This window comes from Bufo bufo, chromosome 4, assembly GCF_905171765.1.
Source record: "Bufo bufo chromosome 4, aBufBuf1.1, whole genome shotgun sequence".
In the NCBI taxonomy this organism is placed as follows: Eukaryota; Metazoa; Chordata; class Amphibia; order Anura; family Bufonidae; genus Bufo; species Bufo bufo.
The window spans coordinates 47,297,353-47,318,843 of NC_053392.1; the positions used below are offsets into that span (position 1 = coordinate 47,297,353).

The 21,491-nt window shown below is 46.0% G+C and overlaps 1 protein-coding gene across 1 annotated transcript; it reads right to left on the reverse strand.

Moving 5' to 3' along the window:
* Positions 1 to 498: 498 nt before the first annotated feature.
* On the reverse strand, positions 499 to 19,502 carry CTSB (cathepsin B). The gene is made up of 10 exons (XM_040427198.1): positions 19,445 to 19,502; positions 12,850 to 12,992; positions 11,792 to 11,883; positions 10,513 to 10,627; positions 9,543 to 9,661; positions 8,843 to 8,928; positions 7,974 to 8,120; positions 3,755 to 3,871; positions 3,463 to 3,591; positions 499 to 1,382 (listed from the first exon to the last, which is right to left on the reverse strand). The coding sequence occupies exons 2-10, from the start codon at positions 12,973 to 12,975 to the stop codon at positions 1,309 to 1,311; spliced, it is 1,005 nt and encodes a 334-aa protein (XP_040283132.1). The 5' UTR covers positions 12,976 to 12,992; positions 19,445 to 19,502; the 3' UTR covers positions 499 to 1,308.
* Between the last annotated feature and the right edge of the window lie 1,989 nt (positions 19,503 to 21,491).

Consider the following 21,491-nt stretch of genomic DNA (forward strand, 5'->3'; position numbering starts at 1 on the left):
CAATCAGCTCATTATAAACTCCACGTCTTTACACAACAGGAGGCCAGCGCATCACAGGAAACTGTCAGCCGCCTGTAGATATAAAGGCTCTGTGGTTAAAGCAGGTTGTCCAGGATTAGGAAACCACTGCAGCCGTTTCTCAGAAGCAGTGTGGCACCTCTACAGGTTGTGTGTGGTACTGCAGCTGAATCCCATTCACATCAATTCAGCTGAGCTGCAATACCAGACAACCTACGATCAAGGGCTGTTCCCAGAAGAAAGCTATGATTTACTAAACAACTCCTTTAAAAATTTATTTTACTACAGTCACCTCTTTGGACAATTGCAAAGCGGAAAATGGGCTGAAATTTTTCATGGGCCTCATGCATATAGACCAAGACCAATCTTTCTGATCTTCTGCAATCTGCCTGCTTGCTAAAAGCAATGCCTCCATTATTGTCTGCAATCTTAGGCCTAGGGGGGTGAAATTTCTACATAAAAAACAGTGCAAAAAAATTAAAAAACTTTCCAGCAGCAACTTTATTCTGGTTTCATGTATCAAGGCTATAAAAGTACCTGGTTGTCCATAATATCCTGCTCTTAGGGGTAGTGAGTGATTATTGCCCAGAGGAACCAATCAGAGCTCTGCTTTTATTGTTCAATCGCTTTTTGGAAAATGAAAACTCAAGTTCAATGGGTTGACATGAGCCCCTTAAAGTGAACGTCCACACAAGGTCATTTTAGGTCCAAAGTTCTGGACAGATTTAACATCAGATTGCATATTTTGTGATATAGACCTCCAGAATCCCTATATATAAAGTAAAAATGATAGAATTCTGCTTTCCTGCAGGCACCACTAGGGGCAGCTCACTGCATGCCATTAAAGTTTGTTGTATAAACAGTATGCAGTAATCTGTGAAGCTCCCTCTAGTGGTGGCTTAGGGTAGCAAAAATAGGGGTCTCAGTCAAATAAGAATATTAAATCTGTACAGAATTTTGATCTTATTCACATTTACTACCAGTTTTTGAACACTTTGATACATGAGGCCAGATTATTATTTTTCCACTAAACCTGAAATCTAGAGATATAAATTGTCTTTGTGTCCATGGCTTTATTCAAATACACAAGCCCCAGACAAAGGCAGTCTATCATTATTTCACCAGATGGTTGGATCCAGACATCTCCCAACTACACCCCCATCCAGTCTTTGAAAATATTCAGTAAAATAATGTAATATCTGATTTTAAAAAAAAAATCCATTTTTGGCTAAAACTTTTTCCGTTAAGACAAGCCTTCAACTACTCTTCGTGTGTCCTATTGATGGAACATTATTTTGGAATTCCTCCAACAACTTCAGACTCTATCCCGCAGTGGTCTTCTCCACGAAGAATTTTGAAGAAACCTGTGGAAAGAAAAATAAAAATCCCAGTTACTAAAAGAATAAGGGTCAAAATGGCTTTTGGAAAGTGTTGTACAAGATGAGAACAACATGGCCGCCCTCTTAAATACAGGACCACACCTGTCTATGGGTTGTGTTGAGTATTAAAGGTCAACCCCATTCTCTTCAGCGGACTGGAACTGTAACAAGACAACCCATAACTCTGTGTGCTACAATTTATTATCATTTCTGGAAGAAAAGCAGCTTGTTTTCAATGGGATGCCGCGCTGCCGGCGGTTTAAAGCTAAGTCCATTGAAAAATCATGAAACACCTAATCTTTGCAAAATCAGTCATGTGAATAAAGCGTTAGAAGTTGAGGTACACAGACTAAGCAGGATTGAGTGTGTATGGAGAGAGACTGGGTAGAGGTTTTCTGGCACCCTGCCCTCCGTCTGGCGCAAGGCCTGCACAGACGCTGGGGTGTCCTCCTTTTCTGCGGCTCCACGCTCACACAAACGTTATGTGAGCTACAGCCACAGATTGACTGACTGAGGCTACCTCTCACCCTCAGTCACTACAGCCAGTGGACATTCACTTTGGGACTGACTGAGGGTGAAACGAGCACTCCGAGGCTCCTCACAGCTCACCTTAAGGGGGTTCTCTGGGCTTTCAATACCGATGACCTATCCTCAGGATAGGTCACCAATTTTAGATCGGCGGGGGTCTGACAACCGGCACCCCCATCAATCAGCAGTATGGGGAGACAGCGTGCATGTGGCATCTCCTGTGTCTCTTCCTGCTCTCTGCTGCTATGTCTATGGCAAAGCAGCAGAGCAGAAGGATAGGAGATGGAACATGCACACTGAACGCCTTCTCTTCATACAGCTGATCGGCAGAGGTGTCGAGTGTTGGTCCCCTGCCGAACTGATATTGATGACCTATCCCAAGGATAGGTCATCAATATTAAAAGCGTGGAGAACCCCTTTAAGGTCTTAGTCTTATTTTTGCTGGGCACCATTACAGGAAAGGCGGTGGCTTAGTGGGGTTGGGGGCATTGCTTAGAAGGACATCCTTTTTGGGGTGACAATTGGACACCCTAGAGGCGTGGCTCAACGTGTAAACAAAAAGTTGATTTGTCTCTTATTACTTCCTCTGAAAGTTGGCAAATGGGCATTATGGAAGCAGATATGCTACTAGGAACATAATGGCCATAACGTGGCAAGCGATGGACCCTCGAAAGGCATGGCCCCTTAGACTTCTACTACGTCTCTATACAGCAAAGAACTTATGTGGGATATACACACGGCCATAATTTGTGATACCTAGACCAAATAGCCAGGCCCTATATTTTGTAACTCGGGGACAGTTATGAAATGGTGTGTAAAAAAAAAGTTCACGTTGCCCATAACAACCAATCACAGCGCAGATTTCATTTTGTATTCTGCTGCTGAAAAATGAAGTTTCATAAACCTACCCCTATTCCTATATTTAGTGGCCTACTGAGGGCGGACATTTTGAGGAGGTGGATCACAGGATCCATAGTAGCCAACTCTCCCGAATTTGCTGAGACTGTCCCTGATTTTCAGAGACAGTCCCAGCAAATTTCCAATGTCCCTGGCCAAAAATGGCAGGGATAACGCAAACCCCAACCATAAGTGGATGTTCTAAGGCGGAGTTGGGGCTTATATGCCCCTTTTTTACCAACAGAAACGTTGGTAAGTTTGAGGATCATTATGAAGCATAACCATAAAGATGGAGGGCCTCTATGTGAGGGAGAGAAATCTAATCTTAAAGCCCCTTGGCGGTCCATACTATATATTTGGTTGGTCCTTCCTCTGGGGCCATATTTTAAGCCTGCACAGTGATAGCCTCAATGTTTGTGTTATTGTATGGGGTATGCAATTGGGTCGGCAAGGGTACCGGCCGCTGGACCATCTGATTTCTGGGAATGAAGAGGTTTAGTTCCCCACTGATCAGAAGGTCATAGGCTATCTTCACAGTATGCACCCCCTATTTATGATGGTTAATTTACTATAAAGGGTAACTCCCATGAGGTGGAAGGGGGCAGCTGACAGTTGAATGTTGGCCCAGTTAGCATCATACCTTTATCACCCCAGTCATTATTCCAGGAGTTGGCGCACAGCCAGTATGGCGTTCCGTTCTCCACACCCCATCCCAGGATCTTAATAGCGTGTCCTCCAAGCTCCTCACCGGTGACGTGGCGGTAGACTCCTACAGAAGAAAACAGGGTAGATAATTGGCACCGTAATAGGGATGTGACCGGTCACAAGTTATGATTGAGTTATTGGGATTTCTATGGTTGGTGGAAGCTTACAACAAGGAACATACTTTGATGCCTATAGAAGAACCTGCTATGAAGATATCCAACACCTACCTGACTTGTATGTAGGAAAGTCCTCATACACCAAGAAAGCACCCTCTACTGGACCATTCTTGTAGATCTCCGCCATGATCTCTTGTGGGCTACTTGGGACACTGTAGGAATCAGAACCTAAAATGAAAAGTATTAGAAATCCTTTTCATGTGGCTTTTGCTGTAACATCTCAGGTGCTAGAAGTGCAATAAATCTTATTAAAAAAGGAACAGATCCTTAAAGAAAATAGGGGCTGCTCTAACGTAGTGACACCAGGGAAAATGGTCTCGTAGAGAATAAATGAAATTATAAACAGGTTTTCAGTATTAGAAAAACATTGGCACTTAACAAAATGGTGCCACTCCGGACCACAGGTTGTGTGAGGTATTGCAGCTCATCCCCATTCAGTTCAGTGAAACAGAGTTGCAATACTACGCACAACCCATAGACAGTGGTGGCGCTATTTATAGAAGAAAGCAGCTATGTATTCCTACATCCTGGTCATTGATACTGTAATGGTAATAGGACAGCACTCAGTTTTTATGCAATCACAGTGAAATACTACCGTTTAAAAAAAAAAAAAAAAAAAACGGAAAATTTGATTGAAAAAAATAAAGTATAAAATTAAATCAATGGATAATTATCTGGCCTGGGTGCAAGCTGAGACCCGGCCAGACATGGAGGCATACAGGTTCCTGGTATCCTGTGGCACATTTGCCCACAGATGTTACAGCTAGACCTGTAGATCCTGCACACTTAGGTTGCTGAAGCTGGCATCCCAGTTGGTCCCATAAATGCTCGATTGGCGATCATTCTGGTGACCGAGCAGCCAAGGAAGTTGAAAAATACCAGTTGAAAACCCTGCCATGAGAGGAACACATGTGGCAGCAGATATCCTGCACATATCGCTAAGCCAGGGATGGCTAACCTGTTGCTCTCCAGCTGTTGCAAAACTACAACTCCCAACATGGCCAGACTGCCTACAGCTAAGCTGTTAAGTGTCCTCGTATCACTACTAGGGGTGATCGACTGTCCTATGTGATGGCTCCCCAGATGATCACACCAGCAGTTGCTGTAGTGTCGCTCCTCAGCAAAGGCAGGAGTTAAGCATTCACCTTGAGGCCTCCATACTGTAACCCAAGGATCAGCAACCTCTGTCACTCCAGGTGTTCTGAAACTACAATTCCCAGAATGCTCCATTTACTTTTATAGGCGTTATAAGAACTGCTGAGCATGCTTACATGCTGGGAGTTGTAGTTTCACAACTGCTGGAGTGCCAAAGATTGCTGATCCCTGCTCTAACCCAACCATGGTCTGATCCCAAACAGAACCTGGATTAATTGATAAAGATACAGCTTCAGTCTAACAGCCCAGGATTCTCTTTCAGCACCCCACTGCAAACGAAGGCAGTGGTGGCTGGCTGTCAAAGACAAGACATGTAATGGGGGCCATGTCACCAACATTTTTAATCTGGAAATGGTCCGGGCAGAGACCGTGGTGTGTAATGAAGGTGCCACCCGTGTCTGGATGGTGGGCAACAAACTGTGGCAGCTGCTTGTCGGAGAATGAAACCATCCTCTCCACTGGTGGTCTATCTGGTCCGTCCAGAGCCTGCTTGCTGTGTGTCCATGCCTCATGTAACCACCCAACACCTCGTAACAGCTTGGTCGGAACAGGCTAGGCGGCCATTCATCTAAACGACCATCTGGCTTCTCAGTCTGTCAACTAGACAACACACCTTAGAGCCGTAGACGCATGTCTAGCAGTCAACGATCTCTCTAAAATATGGAAATTACACCGTGTGCATTCAGTTTCCATATGTCCACATGGCCATTCCGCAAAAAAGCTAGAACATGTCCTATTCTTGTCCATTTTGCGGACAAGGATAGGCATGGTTGCAAAGAATCGGCAAAAAAAAAAATGCAATATGGATGTCACATGGATGTTATCCGTATTTTTTGCAGATCCGAGTTTTGCAGAGCGCAGAATACATACGGTAGTGAACATGAGCACTAACACTGGTTTTTCCAGACAAGAATCCTCATGGAAAAACAGTCCATAATCTACATAGTGTGCAGGTATCCCATAAAGGAGACCTATCATTTTACAAACCTCTGATGCATCAGTTACCAGAAATGCGGACTGGTGGGGGTCTGGGTGAGGAACTGCCTTCGATCTCTAAAATGTAGGGGCAGAAGTGCTTAGCCGAGCGCTGCGCCCGGTAGTTTATGTTCACCTCTGCTTGGAGCAGACTGTGCATAGAAAGTTTATCCACCCACTGAAACGTAGGGTCTCAGCATTTCGTTCATTGGAGCTCTCAGCACAGACCACCACCAAACAATGGCGGATTATAATAGGGGTGTTTGGGTCGGCAGCCCAGGCATCGTTGGGGGGGGGGGCCCCAACACCAACCTGAACGCCAACATACTGCGGCGGGGCACGGGAGCGCATAGTTCCCTGACCTGCTGCCGATCACCGCCATAGGCTTCAGGCCTAGTAGGCCTGAGGCCTATGTGGAAGTAAAATCCCAGCGCAGGCGTGCGTGATTACATCATCGCGTGCCTGTGCTGGGGTGCAGGGCATTGATGCGCGCCTGCCTCACCATCCCAAACACAGGTAAGCATTAGCTTTTTCTGTGTGCCAACTTTGGGGTGCAGAGGAGGACAAATTACTACATGGGGGCAAGTGTGGCTGGGAAACTACTACATGGGGAGGCACTGTAGGGGCATTTCTATTACAGGGACATATTAGGGGATGTTATTTTTGGGGACACTATACAGGCATTATTACCTGGAGCACAATATAAGATTACTGGGGGCACTCTAGGGACCTTTGGGACAATTTATCAAACTGGTGCAAAATAGAACTGGCTTAGTTGCCCATAGCAACCAATCAGATCCCACCTTTAATTTTTGACAGTTCCTTTGGAAAATGAAAGGTGGAATCTGATTGGTTGCTATGGGCAACTAAGCCAGTTCTACTTTACACCAGTTTGATAAATGACTCCAATTATGTCTCCGGAGTCATTTTTTTCAGCAGTATAGTACCTGGGGCATTGGGGAGCACAACGGACACAGTATTGGGAGTGGCAGCAGGATGACATTGTTGGCGGCTGAAAGAATTAGTCATGGTGGTCTGGGTCAAACAGAAGGTCTACATGACAGGAGATGTCACTGGATGTAAGAGGTATGTGGTGCTGTGTTCCCCTATATGTAGAGCTGGCTCACTACTGTGACCTGCATCTCATCTTCTCCAAGTCTTTATTATAAGACTATGTATTTTTAATTTGGCAAATTTGTCACCGGCAGTCCTATGTAACAGCCCAGATAACCATGAGAACTGTGTACAGATAACGTAGTAGATGTTCCCTGCAGTCCTATGTAGCATCCCACATAACATAATGGTTCACTGTTATGTGGGGTGTTACATAGGACTGCAGGGAACATCTGTGATATCTGTACTCAGAGTTGAGATGGTGGGGGTCCGACTCCTGGCACCCCCTTCAATCAGCTGTTTGAGACCACGATGTTCCAGTGAGCGCCGCAGCCTCTTTGCTCCTTACCAAGCACAGCGCTGTCCATTTGAGAGCAGTGCGCTTGGTATCACCAATCACTCAGATGGGACAGGGCTGCACCTAGGCCACGTGAACAATGAATGTGATGTCATATGGCCTAGGAAGAGACGGACGCTCACGAAGCACCGCAGCCTCTTCATACAGAAAAAAATAAAAATTAAAAAATGGAGGGAGAGGCCCAAGTTGGGTAGAGAGCCCGAGGCCTCACATGCACTTAATCCACCCCTGTGGCAAAGCTTCTTGTCAGAAGTTAATAAAAATGATAGGCACCCTTTAAAGGGGTATTCCCAACTCAGCCCTTTATGCATAATCATATCTGATAGACCCCTGACGACCACGCTGAATGGAGACAGATGTGAGCACACCTCCCTATTCATTCACCATCTGGACAGGGTGAGTTGGGGGACCCCTGTTCACCTGACAGAAGCAGGTTTCAGAAGTGGGGTCTGCATCTATTAAACACATATATGGCATACGATATATGGAAAATGTCCTAGTCAGGATAACCCTTTAATGTGCTAAATAGATGTATCCTTAAGGGGGTGAGAATCAGCACCCCAGTAGCCACTGGTCAGACTGGAATAGTCTGACCATTGTAAAAGATTCTCCCAGTTTACCAACAGCTCCTATATACTCAATCTCATCGGACACCCAGGGGTCACTCACCAAAGTGCTTGTCTTTGCTGTAGTCGGGAGCGTAGCCATCCTCGCACTTCTTCATACATTTTGGAGTATCGCCTTCCTCCCCCTTACATGACGGACGGGAGCCATTGACGTGGTGCTCACATGGGGGGATGGAGTATGGTCTGCAGCCTGCACACAAAAAAAATTTACATTACATCCCCAGAAGAGGGCGCTCTACCAGTTGGCTGGTTAAATATATATATGCCTAACGCTGGTCCGTGTACGGTGGCTGAAAATGCAGCCTGTCCCACAAGGGAATGACCCAAACCAAAAGCACCATAGGGATCTAGAGGTATGCTGTTAATTTGGGTTACAACACCCAGGGTCAGGGCCTGGATTTGTAGCCTTAAACTGGGGCATCGTGTAACTGCTTGTTTTTAACTGCAATACAATATTGTACTATCTTTTTTACTACACATTAAAAAACTATAGCAAAAACATGCGGGACCCACCGAAACAGAAAATGCAAAAAAAAATAAAAAAATCGCAGCACGTCCACCTTTAATCTCCATCTTTTCTCTGGCCCCATTTTGTCTCATATTACAATGAAAAATAAATCGCTAACCCAGGAGCTCAGTCACATCCCTCTTCTCCTGCTCAAAATCCTGTGTCTGGCTGTAAGACAAGTGGCTGCAGCAGGAGCCTCCCCCCCACTGCTCTGCCTCTTCAGCCATCCAATGATGAGATGTTCTGCAGACAGTGGGGACAACTATATTTTTTGCTTAGTTTCAGCAATTATTTCTAGGTATTCCAAGTATGGCAGAGCTGAATTTAACGCCCTCCACTTGTAAGCCCCTCAGCCCTACTACGTTCTCTACAGTAAGGCCTTCACAATCCCAAAACCTACTCACCAAGATGAGAATCATACAGGCCCCCAGATACAAGACCCTTCTCTGTCCAGAAGCTCCATGCCCCGGATGGGTATCCTCCATTACAGCTGGAAAAAAGGTTAAAAAAAATTGTTTATAGTTAAAGTACAGTGCGAGACTGTAACCTGATGTCTCAGCCGATACCCTCCCCTATCCAAACACTGGCCAAATAAAAATTGCAAGATCTCGGCAGAGGACTACAGTGGTCAGAGGTGTTACAACGCCATTCTATGGCCTGGGTCTTGAAATGAAATACATTATTTTGTTGACTAGGGCTGAGCTGCAATACCCGACACATGGGCAGGAGTGTTGTATTTCTGTGAGGAAGCACCCCTTTAATTTATAAATCAGACATCTGATGCAAAAAGATTATAAATTCAGCTGTGGGGGGAGTTTTCTGATGGACCTGCTCTTCCTTCACCCCAAGGAAGAATGATGGCCAAGGTAAAAAGTCCTCAAGGAGACCGCTCAAAAAACAAACTCTACTAGGTTTAATAATGCAACTAACACATCCCATATAACCGCTAAATTCAAGAAATAATTTACCAAATGCAAACATGTCTGTGGCCCACCATTATGTCTCGAAGACCAAGCATGGCCAATATTGTCTAACATGGGTGGGTCTGAAATTCCTTACCGACTCCAAAAAGATAAATGCCCCAGATATTAATGGTCTACTTACCCCATTCCACACTCAATCCCGCAACAAGACAGAAGATCTTCTGCAGACACCTCCACATTCAGCTTTCCATTAGAGTGCACACAGACACGATCTGAGATGGCCTCCACTGCCCCAAACGCCTGACAGATACTACTGGTTAGATACCACAAGAGGAGACCCCCAAGAGGAGCATAAACACCAAACCTATATCCCCACCTATAATCAACCCACGTACAGTACACCATAGAATTAAAACACCAATAGAAGTATGTGGTTCAATAATAAACAAGCTAATCACACATCCATCGTGATTATAGTATAAAATTTTTATTAAACATTACAGACATGATTGGCATATGCAAATTAAAAAAGGTTAAAAACACCAACACAGTGGTGGTCACCACACGGCAGGATAAACGCAATAAAGTGCAAAAAGTATTTTTAGGGAGGTACTATAAAGTGCAGATTCAAGAGTATATAAATAAGTATTATCCACACAGCCTAATGGTACGGCTAGAAATAGTACACAAAACATGTAAAAAAATAAGCGATGCAGTATAATACAAAGTATTTAGGCAGATATCTATATAGTGCCAACCAACCGTGCCCAGCCTCAGGTCAGACCACCACCACGCCCCTATATACTTTGTATTATACTGCATCGCTTATTTTTTACGTGTTATTTGATCTGTACTATTTATAGCCATCCCATTAGGCTGGTATAGTACCTCCCTAAAAATACTTTTTGCACTTTATTGCGTTTATCCTGCCGTGTAGTCACCGCCGCGGTGTTGGGTGTTTTTAACCTTTTTTAATTTATTTATTTGTGTATGCCAATCATGTCTAATATATGTTTAATAAACATTTGATACTATAATCACGATGGATGTCTGATTAGCTTGTTATTTATTATTGAACCGCATGTACAGTACTTCTATTGGGGTTTTAGTTCAAGAGGAGCAGCCCTGAAAGGTAGCGGCTTCCTACTCACCCAGCAGGATCCACAGGAACCTTGGTCTCTAATCTCCTTGATTGTAGGACAGTTTGGCCAAGCTTCCCGGGAGTCAAAGTTCTCCGGCAGGTCCATCTTTTCAGCAAAGAAATACCTAAAGCAAAAATATACAATGGTTTAACAGAAGAGCGTGATGCTTCTACAGCGCCAAACAGGCCATTCAACAGCCATGGTGATCAACTCCTCTGTTGTCCATGACATTGATGGCCCCTCAGTCATGAAATGCAGTAGTGTACAATGCAAATACAAAAATTAGGCTCCTTGACACCAATGTATGTCTAATATCCTGTGACAGGAAGTCCTAGCCCCTCCATTCCACCATCATGACTTGAGGACATTTTTCACTTTTTGTAGTACCTACGGAGACCACATGCCCCACTCAGCCATATGGGATGTCTTTATGGTGTGCACAGCCTAGTATATTTCATTTAGAGAGATCTATTACTAGTTTGAAGACTCTTCTAAACATAGGAAAGCTGGCACCCAAGTAACTATGAAATGGTTGGGTTGGCCATTTACACAGATCTGTCAAGATGATCATTTCATGCTTGTGGTGGTTGCTGAATGGAAGGACTGGACAGGTTAGATCTTATTCTGCCCAGTCAGGAGGTGGACATCAAGAACAGCCTCAAGATGGATAGACGGCATCAAACAAGGTTGGGGGAGTGGGAAAAGCTTCAAGAAAGTATCCAAGACGGCCATGTCTGCTTTCAACAATTTACTACTGGAGTTTAGACCTTTGCCTAACTGAAGAGGACATCTTGTTTGTGCTCTGCATCAGTTCTTGATGCTAGTCTTAGACCTTCTCCCCCTTCTAGATCTATGACTTGAGACCTGTTCAGATAAGGACACCATATTTACTTTCTACCAATCCACTGGCTTTAGGACAGTCCTTAAGAAGTCAGGATAGGCTATAAACAGGTGCACAGGAATAACTGAACTTAGCTCCTTTAGGACTCTAGGGTGAATTCGCTCTCATGTGTTGTAGTGCATTGTGGGAGCAGCAGAGTTTACATTAGACAGCCGTGAGTTCAAAGTTGTATAAATGCATTTCCAACAATTATGTGAGGCACAGTGTACAACAGAAGGGGTCAACAAACTGTGGTTTTTGAGCTGTTGAAAACTACAACTACCAGCATGCACCAATGGTTCATGGTTGTTCGAGCTTGGCGGGAGTTGTAGTTTTGCAGCAGATGGGAAGCCAAAAATGTTGGAGGCTTCAGCATGATAGAGATGTTCTGCAAGATCCATTTCCTACCTGACCGGCAGCTTCTTACTCCCGCCGCCAAGCATTGTTCCGCAGAGTCTCTTCACATAACTAATGTCACCATTTGGAAAATTATGTCCGGCCTGAGAGGAAGAAGGAGATGAGCATGAAGACTTAAAATTGAACGGCCAACTGGATATACATATAAATATACAGTAAGGCCTCTTTGTGCTCCCGTGGCCGTATTGCAGGCCGCAACCAGCGGTTCTGCAATATACTGGGCCCCGGCCGTGTGAATTCCGCATCACGTATGCATACCCATTCACTTGAATGGGTCCACAAATCTGGAGATGCAGTGCGGTGCAGAACGAAGCACGGAACGGAACCCCACGGAAGCACTATGGAGTGCTTCCATGGGGTTCCGATCTGTGCTTCCATTCACAAATTAGAACTTGTACTATCTTTTGCGGAACGGACCCCTTCAAGTTGAATGGGTCTGGATCCGCCCCTGCCGCCGCACGAACGTTGCCAGTGCATTGGGGATCGCAAACGGAACCACAACGGTCGTGTGAAAGAGGCCTAACCCACCGACTACTGGTTTGTCTAGACTTCAACTGAAAATGTCATTTAAGTTAAACCGGATCTTTCCGTAAAAATGTATGAAACTTTCAAATATACTTAGTCTTTCAATCTCTCATCATTTTTTAAATCTCTGCCTGCTGTCAGTGAATTAAACCACGCCGTTTTGCTTTCAGAGGCCAAAACGCAGTTTGGATCACGTCACTAACACTTGCAGTGTTGTTGCAGAGCTCCGCCACAGCTTTGCAAGAACTACTGCAAAATCGTGACAGAATCGCTATATGTGGACTTATTCTAACAAGCTCTGCCACTGGAAGTGTTCAATGACAGCAAGCAGAGGTCTTGGAAATGGGGTGGATATCAAATTCTATTAGAAACTGTCATACAGTTTACTGAAAATGTTTTTTTTGGCAGAGCCATAGCAAAAAAAAAAAAAACAATAAGAGATCATGTTGACCCAGCGGACATCTTTCCCCCTTCCCCACATTTGGCGGGACACCACCCACCGCCCTCCAGAGGCCCTCACTCACCTTCCATGTAGTATTTAACTTGTTAATGTAGTTGACCATGTCACTGGACAGAGGCTTGAAATGAGGGACATTGCGGGAGCTGGCGAAAGAGGCCAAAATACAGAGGAGGGCGAGCGAGTGCCACATTGTCGCAGGATTTCCCCCTGTGGAAAGATACATTACAGTTTTTAAAACTTTAGTGGCCAGACATGCTTGGTGCTCTCTCCTTCACTTTGGGTGAGCCCATTCTGGAGATGGGACCCACACCTATCTGACATAGGTCATCAATCTCTGAGGTAGGAGTACCCCTTTAAGTCACATATCTCCAGTGCTGAGGACCACCAGAGACATTGACCACCATATAAGAGGCCCTCACCATACAGTAGCTTACATACAGCAGAGAACGCCATGTTCCTGGGCAGCCTGCGGCATTAGGATCTATGTAGTAGGTCATGAGTGGGGTGTCCTCTGCTTGGGACTATTAACCATAGTAGAGACCTACTACGAATAGTAGCTCCCTCTCCTGCAGACTCTGCACTACAATATATTATATGGTCGCCCATTCTTTTCAGTGGGTGGTCTGTAATTCTGAGAATTGGGAGAAGCCCTTTAATTGGTCACCCCGTTTCATCAAACAGGACAACAGCCAACAATATGGCAGATTATTTTTACAGGAGGTACAATATGGGCACAAAATTCCAGGTTAGCCATTTTCCATACCCATATAATACAGATCCACACGTACATGAGCCCCAAGTACAATATGTGGAGGATACACAGGGACATTGTGACTCCACTCCTATTCGGTCCCACGTGGTGTAATTTAAGGAACTGGTTTTTCTGGATTCACCACCAGTGTCAGTTAGAACACATGTAGGTCAGTGACATACTATGCCAAGAAATAAAGGTGTTTGGAAACGGTTCATGTATTTAAAGGGAAATTCCAGTAGAACCCAGTGTAGTTCCTCTTCAAAGGGTTTTCCCATCAGGGGTCTTATTAGGAGATATGGACATCAAAATTGAGTCCCTTGTTCCTTAGACCCTTGCACAAGCCAAAGTGGAGAGCAGCCATGTAATACCTAATTTCTCCTGTAGTGGCCACTGTAGGGGAAATGATTAGTTAGCTATTGCTTCCGCATCTGACGGGTCTTGGGAGCCTGTAAAGAGACATCCCCTTTAAACTGCAAGATCTCCCCCTCCACTCGAAGGCGATACGGATCTAGAAAATTCCTAACACTTATTCCCTACAAAGCCCATGTGCTGAATCTTCAAATTGGAGAATATTTTAGATGGAGCACGTCTACCATTGATACAAGTGCCCCAAGATGGCTTCAAACGAGATGAGCAAGAACAAGGGATGAAGTCAAATCTAATGAGCGCCTTGAACTATCCACTAGGGACATATGGAAACAAGAGAGGGGAGAACCCTAATGCTCAAAACCCCCCTTAAAAAGCTAAAGCAGAGGCTTCAGTGGGCACCTTAAAATACACATTTTTTCCCATAAAGGGGAAACTATTGTCTCTTAAGGCGGACAACCCCTTTTTGTCCAATCTGTGCTCACTTTAAGCTCACATTACAAGAAAACACAGACAGCGGCCAAATGTTGTGCTCGGGGCGAGCGTCTGTTGTCTAAACAGTAACAGGAGATTATGTTTAACCAGTCAACTCCAGAATATTGTGGATCTCCGTTCCTGCGTGTAGGAGGTCCATCATTACTAAATACAGAATACAACCAGTGACCTCCAGAAAGCCAAAGGAGAATCTCCCCTGGCAGATTAGGACACCGCATGGATGACAATTCCCCATTAAATTCCCGTAAAGTGGAATGACTCTTCATAAGCAGACAGCAAATATGCTGAGGGTCTGGCCAACAGCTGAGGGTCCTGAACAGATGACCACTATATTAAAGGGACTTTCTGGGATTTTCATATTGAAAGCATATCCTCAGGACAGGTCATCAGTATGAGATCGGCAGAGGTCTGACTCCCGGCACTCCCTCCAATCAGCTGTGTGAGGAGGATGCGGTTCTCCGCGAGTGCTTAGGCCTCTTCCTAGGTTCATCGGCCACATGGCCTAGGTCTGTGATGGCGAACCTCCCAAGATGTATACCTGCTTGCTGGCTGTTCTCAGAACTCCATGCAAATGAATGGAGCATGCTGGGAGTTTTAGTTTCACCACAGCTGGAGTGCCGGAAGATAGCCATCACTGGCCTAGGTGCATCTCCGCCCCATTCAAGTGAATGGGACTGAGCTGCAATACCAAGCATGTCCACTATCCAATGTGCTTGGTAAGCTTCGAGGAGGCCATGGTGCTCTTCAAACAGCCAATTCCAGGAGCCTGACTCCCGTTGATCCCATATTTATAGGCCATCAATATGAAAATCCCTGAAACCCCTTTAAAATCAGAACTCCTCCAATAGCATGCATTGGGTTTTCTAAAGTGACAATCCCTTTAACCTCTTTGCAGCAGCTGGTTAATGGAGGTCCTCAACCATAGTACATCCATACACTTATGAGCTGCACTGGGGACAGCAAATTATAATGCCTAAATCGCTACGGAATGTGTCAGCATTATGAGAGTAAAATATATAATACACACAAAAGCATATGGACGGGGTTTGTCATAAAACAGACGCCCCCCACCCTTCCCCTTTAAGGGGATGTCCCCTTATGGTAACTGTCCATACACCTTCAGATATGTAAGTTCCTGTATCTCACCCACACACCTGAGAACATGAGCTGCAGCCGCCTGATAACTGCTCGTAAACAAGTGTCAGCAAGCGTCTAATGTTCACCAAAGCTACATGAAGTATTCCAGGGCCTCGTGCAATCAGTCCAGTTCATCAACCAGTCATGGTCCATCATGTCAGGACAAGCCTGAGATCATGAAGCAGAAGGTCGACCGGGAGGCACCCACTTCATGGTGCGTATATTACAGGAAGGTTTTCACCTAGGTTTCCTGGCACTCAAAGTTTGTCTGTTGCATAATGCAGGAATTTCTGTATGTGGCCGTCATAACTGTCCCATTTTACAAGAAAGGGGAACAGCTTAAAGGGAATGTTTTTTTTTAAATCAAAATGTCAAATATTCTGCAGGTCTTCGTTTTATATCTTCATATCATTCAGAGTTCTGATTTCCTAATACACAGCTCCAAATTTCCTGCATAGACACAGTTAAATCATAAAATTATGCATACCTTCAGCAACCACTAGAGGGAGCTAAGGAACTCAGTAAATACATAATTTATGCAGTAAGCTCCCTCTAGTGGTGGCTTCAGGTATGCATCATTTTACCATGTCTAAGCATGGGGTGGTCAAGAAGGAAGTGGACAATAACTTAGAACTTTTTAGAGTATGCACAACAGACGGCTTTACAGAATCTTCCTAGGTCGGTGACGTCACGTACATCGCCTAGGGGTGAATGGGGCTGAGCAGCAATACCAAGCACAGCCACTATGCAATGGATGGTGCTGTGCTTGGTAACCTGTGAGGAGGCTAAAGATTCACTGTGCTGCAGCCTGCTCTAACAGCTGATCGGAGGGGGTGCCAGGTGCGAGACCCCTGCTGATCTGATAGCGATGACCTATCCCGAGAATAGGTCATCAGTATTAAAGGGGTATTCCCATCTGAGAGTCTGAAAGGTGCGGGTCCCACCTCTGGGACCTGCACCTAGATTGAGAACAGAGTGGGGAAGGTGGTGGCTGGAGGACGCTGGGAACATACCGCGCATACACAGCCACTGCTCCCTTTTATTTCTACAGGGTTAAGGAAATAGCTGAGCCATCGCTTGGCTATTTTCATAGGTGCCGCCGATCACCAACAAACCAGGAAATGCTCACTAGTCTGATCCTTAGTTTATTCGGCACATACAATCATCGCTTGTCGGCAGCACTTTGTCCTGTGTAAATGAGGATGTGCCGTCGAATGGAGTAAACCACGGCACTCAATAGTATACAATAGTGAAGACTCTTTATTCCATCGCCATTGGCCAACGTTTCGGTCTAACCGAGACCTTGTTCACGGCCATAATGTCGGAGGATGGCCAACCTCCTTAGAATGTTCTGATAGCCGACATTATGGCCGTGAACAAGGTCTCGGTTAGACCGAAACGTTGGCCAATGGAGATGGAATAAAGAATCTTCACTATTGTATACTACAATTGAGTGCCGTGGTTTACTCCATTCAACTAACCGCCGAGCACCGCCCACAGCGACGAGGAGTGCCGACCAACTTGCTTTTCATTAAATGAGGATGTGTATGAGGATGAACGATCATAGTAGTGATCATTCATTCCCATACAGATGGGAGGATTGCTGCATGTGAATGAAGCTGAATGTGCTGGCAATGTGTGAACAATGGTTCATTCCCTATCACTGCCCCTTATTTTTTTTTCTTATGCAGAAATTAGCTTTGCTTACAGCGCCCGATCCTTTTTCCCTATAGCGGTTATCTCGCACCAGTCCTCTCATGATATCACGAGCCAAGACATCTGTACACATACACCCATGGCCGCTTCTGTGGTCAGAGACCATTTAGGCGAGGACTGATGCCAGACATGGTAGATTTATAGCACCATACCAGCGCCACTGGACACCTAGAGTCCCTCCGAGCGCGCCATCACCCAGAATAAACAGCCGTCGACACCAGCGCCTGCACATGGTGTTTAGAGACACAGCCCTGTAATTTACTAATCCATAAAATAATAAGCCCATCGTTAAGAGTGTAAAATAAAAATAAATCACTCTCTGTATTCACAGCATTGGGTGAACGCCAGGAGTCCCTGTATACAGGACACACCCGCAATGAGCAGTGCAGGGGGCAGCCATGATGTAAACAAGGGCAGGGCACAAACATGTGACTGGGTCTGGATACAGCTGGATTATCCCCTAGTGGCTGAGGTCAGGAAAGCTGTGAGCACCAACTGTGTAGGTTGCACTAAATCCCCCTCCCACAGCACACCAGGATTCACACAGTGCACACCATTACAGGAAGAACCACAAGTCCCAGCAGCCCCTGCTTACAGCCACGTGCTGCAACTACTCTGCCCGGAAGTGGCTCGTTACATTGTATCCAAAGCAAAAGCTATTTGTAAACAAGCGACGAACATTCGAAACTTTGTGAAAAGAGAGCAAAACAAAGGCTGGAAATAAGGCAGCCCATAGACAGTGCACAGCGCATGCGCAGCTACAACATTTCCCTCATGCAATGCTTTGTAGAGTCGTTACAATGTATCAGCAGCTGGTATATAGGGGGGCACATAGGACAGAGCAGGGATCTACAGGGGGCACATAGGACAGAGCAGAGATCTACAGGGGGTACATAGGACAGAGCAGGGATCGACAGGGGGCACATAGGACAGAGCAGGGATCGACAGGGGGCACATAGGACAGAGCAGGGATCGACAGGGGGCACATAGGACAGAGCAGGGATCGACAGGGGGCACATAGGACAGAGCAGGGATCTACAGGGGCACATAGGACAGAGCAGGGATCGACAGGGGGCACATAGGACAGAGCAGGGATCGACAGGGGGCACATAGGACAGAGCAGGGATCGACAGGGGGCACATAGGACAGAGCAGGGATCGACAGGGGGCACATAGGACAGAGCAGGGATCGACAGGGGGCACATAGGACAGAGCAGGGATCGACAGGGGGCACATAGGACAGAGCAGGGATCGACAGGGGGCACATAGGACAGAGCAGGGATCGACAGGGGCACATAGGACAGAGCAGGGATCTACAGAGATATAAGGGGCACAGAGCAGGGATCTACAGAGCTATAAGGGGCACAGAGCAGGGATCTACAGAGATATAAGGGGCACAGAGCAGAGCTCTACAGAGCTATAAGGGGCACAGAGCAGGGATCTACAGGGCTATAAGGGGCACATAGAGCAGGGATCTACAGAGCTATAAGGGGCACATAGAGCAGGGATCTACAGAGCTATAAGGGGCACAGAGCAGGGATCTACAGAGATATAAGGGGCACATAGAGCAGAGCTCTACAGAGATATAAGGGGCACATAGAGCAGAGCTCTACAGAGCTATAAGGGGCACAGAGCAGGGATCTACAGAGATATAAGGGGCACAGAGCAGAGCTCTACAGAGCTATAAGGGGCACAGAGCAGGGATCTACAGGGCTATAAGGGGCACATAGAGCAGGGATCTACAGAGCTATAAGGGGCACATAGAGCAGGGATCTACAGAGCTATAAGGGGCACAGAGCAGGGATCTACAGAGATATAAGGGGCACATAGAGCAGAGCTCTACAGAGATATAAGGGGCACATAGAGCAGAGCTCTACAGAGCTATAAGGGGCACAGAGCAGGGATCTACAGAGATATAAGGGGCACAGAGCAGGGATCTACAGAGATATAAGGGGCACAGAGCAGGGATCTACAGAGATATAAGGGGCACAGAGAGCAGGGATCTACAGGGCTATAAGGGGCACATAGAGCAGGGATCTACAGAGCTATAAGGGGCACATAGAGCAGGGATCTACAGAGATATAAGGGGCACATAGGACAGAGCAGGGATCTACAGGGCTATAGGGACACACAGAGCAGGGATCTACAGAGCTATAAGGGGCACATAGGACAGCTCAGAGCTGGTCTCTTACCCAGTGCAGCAGACAGAAGGATGTGCAGGGAGGAAGCAGCCTCCCCCTCCCTATATAAGCTTCCTCCTCCCCTCCTCCCTATATAAGCTGCCATGCACCGCCCTGCACACCCGCCTGACTCCTCACATGACTGCTCATCATCCCTGCCCAGCCCTGGGCACACAGACTGCAGACCAACCCCTGGCAGAGACTGGTGATGCCCACAGACAATAACAGGGTGACCCTCCTGGAAACAGTCAGGATGTTGTGTGGTTTATGCACTTTGTACACTTGTTCTGTAGCTGCTCCCTCCGCTCACTATATATTTCCTGGGGGGCATTGCTGGAACTAACCTTGATCACTTTTCCATATGATCTAGGTCAAGCATCCTCAAACTGCGGCCCTCCAGCTGTTGCAAAACTACAACTCCCAGCATGCCCGAACAGCCTACAGCAGGACATTGTGGGAGTTGTAGTTTTACAACAGCTGGAGGTCCGCAGTTTGAGGATGCCTGCCCTAGGTTCTAGACTAGCAAGGGACACATGGACATTGTCACTGAAGAGGATGAGGGTGACCTGCCATACCAGACCATGCTAGTCGCTTACTGGGGTTCTTCATAGCATGAAACAGTAACCTATTAATTGTCCTCAGGATTAGAGGTAACAATGTGTCGTCAAATGTAACTGATCAAATTACATTTTTATGTTTAAAGAGTAACTGTCATTGCCACTGCTACTTTTACAGCGTTTTTACTGGGTCCGGCAAGGTTCATCAAAAACGCTTCCGTCACAATAATACAACCGTCCACGTCCGTTATGAACGGATCCGGTTGTATTATCTCTTAAATGGCCAAAACGGATCCGTCATGAACACCATTGAAAGTCAATGGGCAACGGATCCGTTTTCTATTGTCAGAGAAAACGGATCTGTCCCTATTGACTTACATTGTGTGTCAGGACGGATCTGTCTTGCTCCGCACCACATCGCAGACAGAAAAACGCTGCTTGCATTGTTATTCTATCTGCTATGGGGACGCAACCAAATGGAACGGAATGCATTCTGGTGCACTCTGTATCGTTCAGTTTTGTCCCCATTGACAATGAATGGGGACAAAATGGAAGCGCTGTTGAGATCTCATAGATCCGAAGTCCGTGGAGGTGTGAATAAACACATTAAAGTGAATGGCTACGTGTCCTGTCCATGGAGAACAAGGGTGAATTGTGAAACAGCCCTTAGGCCCCTTGCAGACGAGTGTCCGGATGCGTCCCGCTGCATTGCGGAAAACCCGCGCGAGTAGGTACGCAATTGCAGTCAGTTTTGACTGCGATTGCGTTCCGATGTTCAATTTTTATCGCGCGGGTGCAATGTGTTTTGCACGCCGTGATAAAAAACTGACTGTGGTACCCAGACCCGAACTTCTTCACAGAGGTTCGTTGTAGTGTAGAATGCATAGTACAATAGGGCTGGAGGGGATTAAGGTGAGTTAAATATTTTTTATTTATTTTTTAACCCCTTTAGCCCTATTGTACTATGCATTCTGTATTCAGAATGCTATTCTTTTCCCTTATAACCATGTTATAAGGGAAAATAATAATGATCGTGTCCCCATCCCGATCGTCACCTAGCATCCGCACTTGCTTGCAGATGCTTGCGATTTTCACGCAACCCTATTCATTTCTATGGGGCCTGCGTTACGTGAAAAACGCACAAAGAGGAGCATGCTGCGATTTTCACGCAACGCACAAGTGATGCGTGAAAATCACGGCTTGTGTGCACAGCCCCATAGAAATGAATGGGTCAGCATTCAGTGCGGGTTCAATGCGTTCAACCCGTGCGGAATACTCGCCCGTGTGAAAGGGGCCTTATAGTAACACCTGATAATGTCAGTAGTGACTAAACCACTTGAGCTCAGGTACTGCGTTATGCACGTAATTCCCCGACATTCCTGTTCCATGCACCGTCACTGCTCTGCAAGAATTATCCACTACACTCAGTATGTGCCACTTAAAGGGGCGCTCAGGTTAACGCTGGCTCTGCAGTCATGAAATGTAGTCAGATCCTCAGAGTA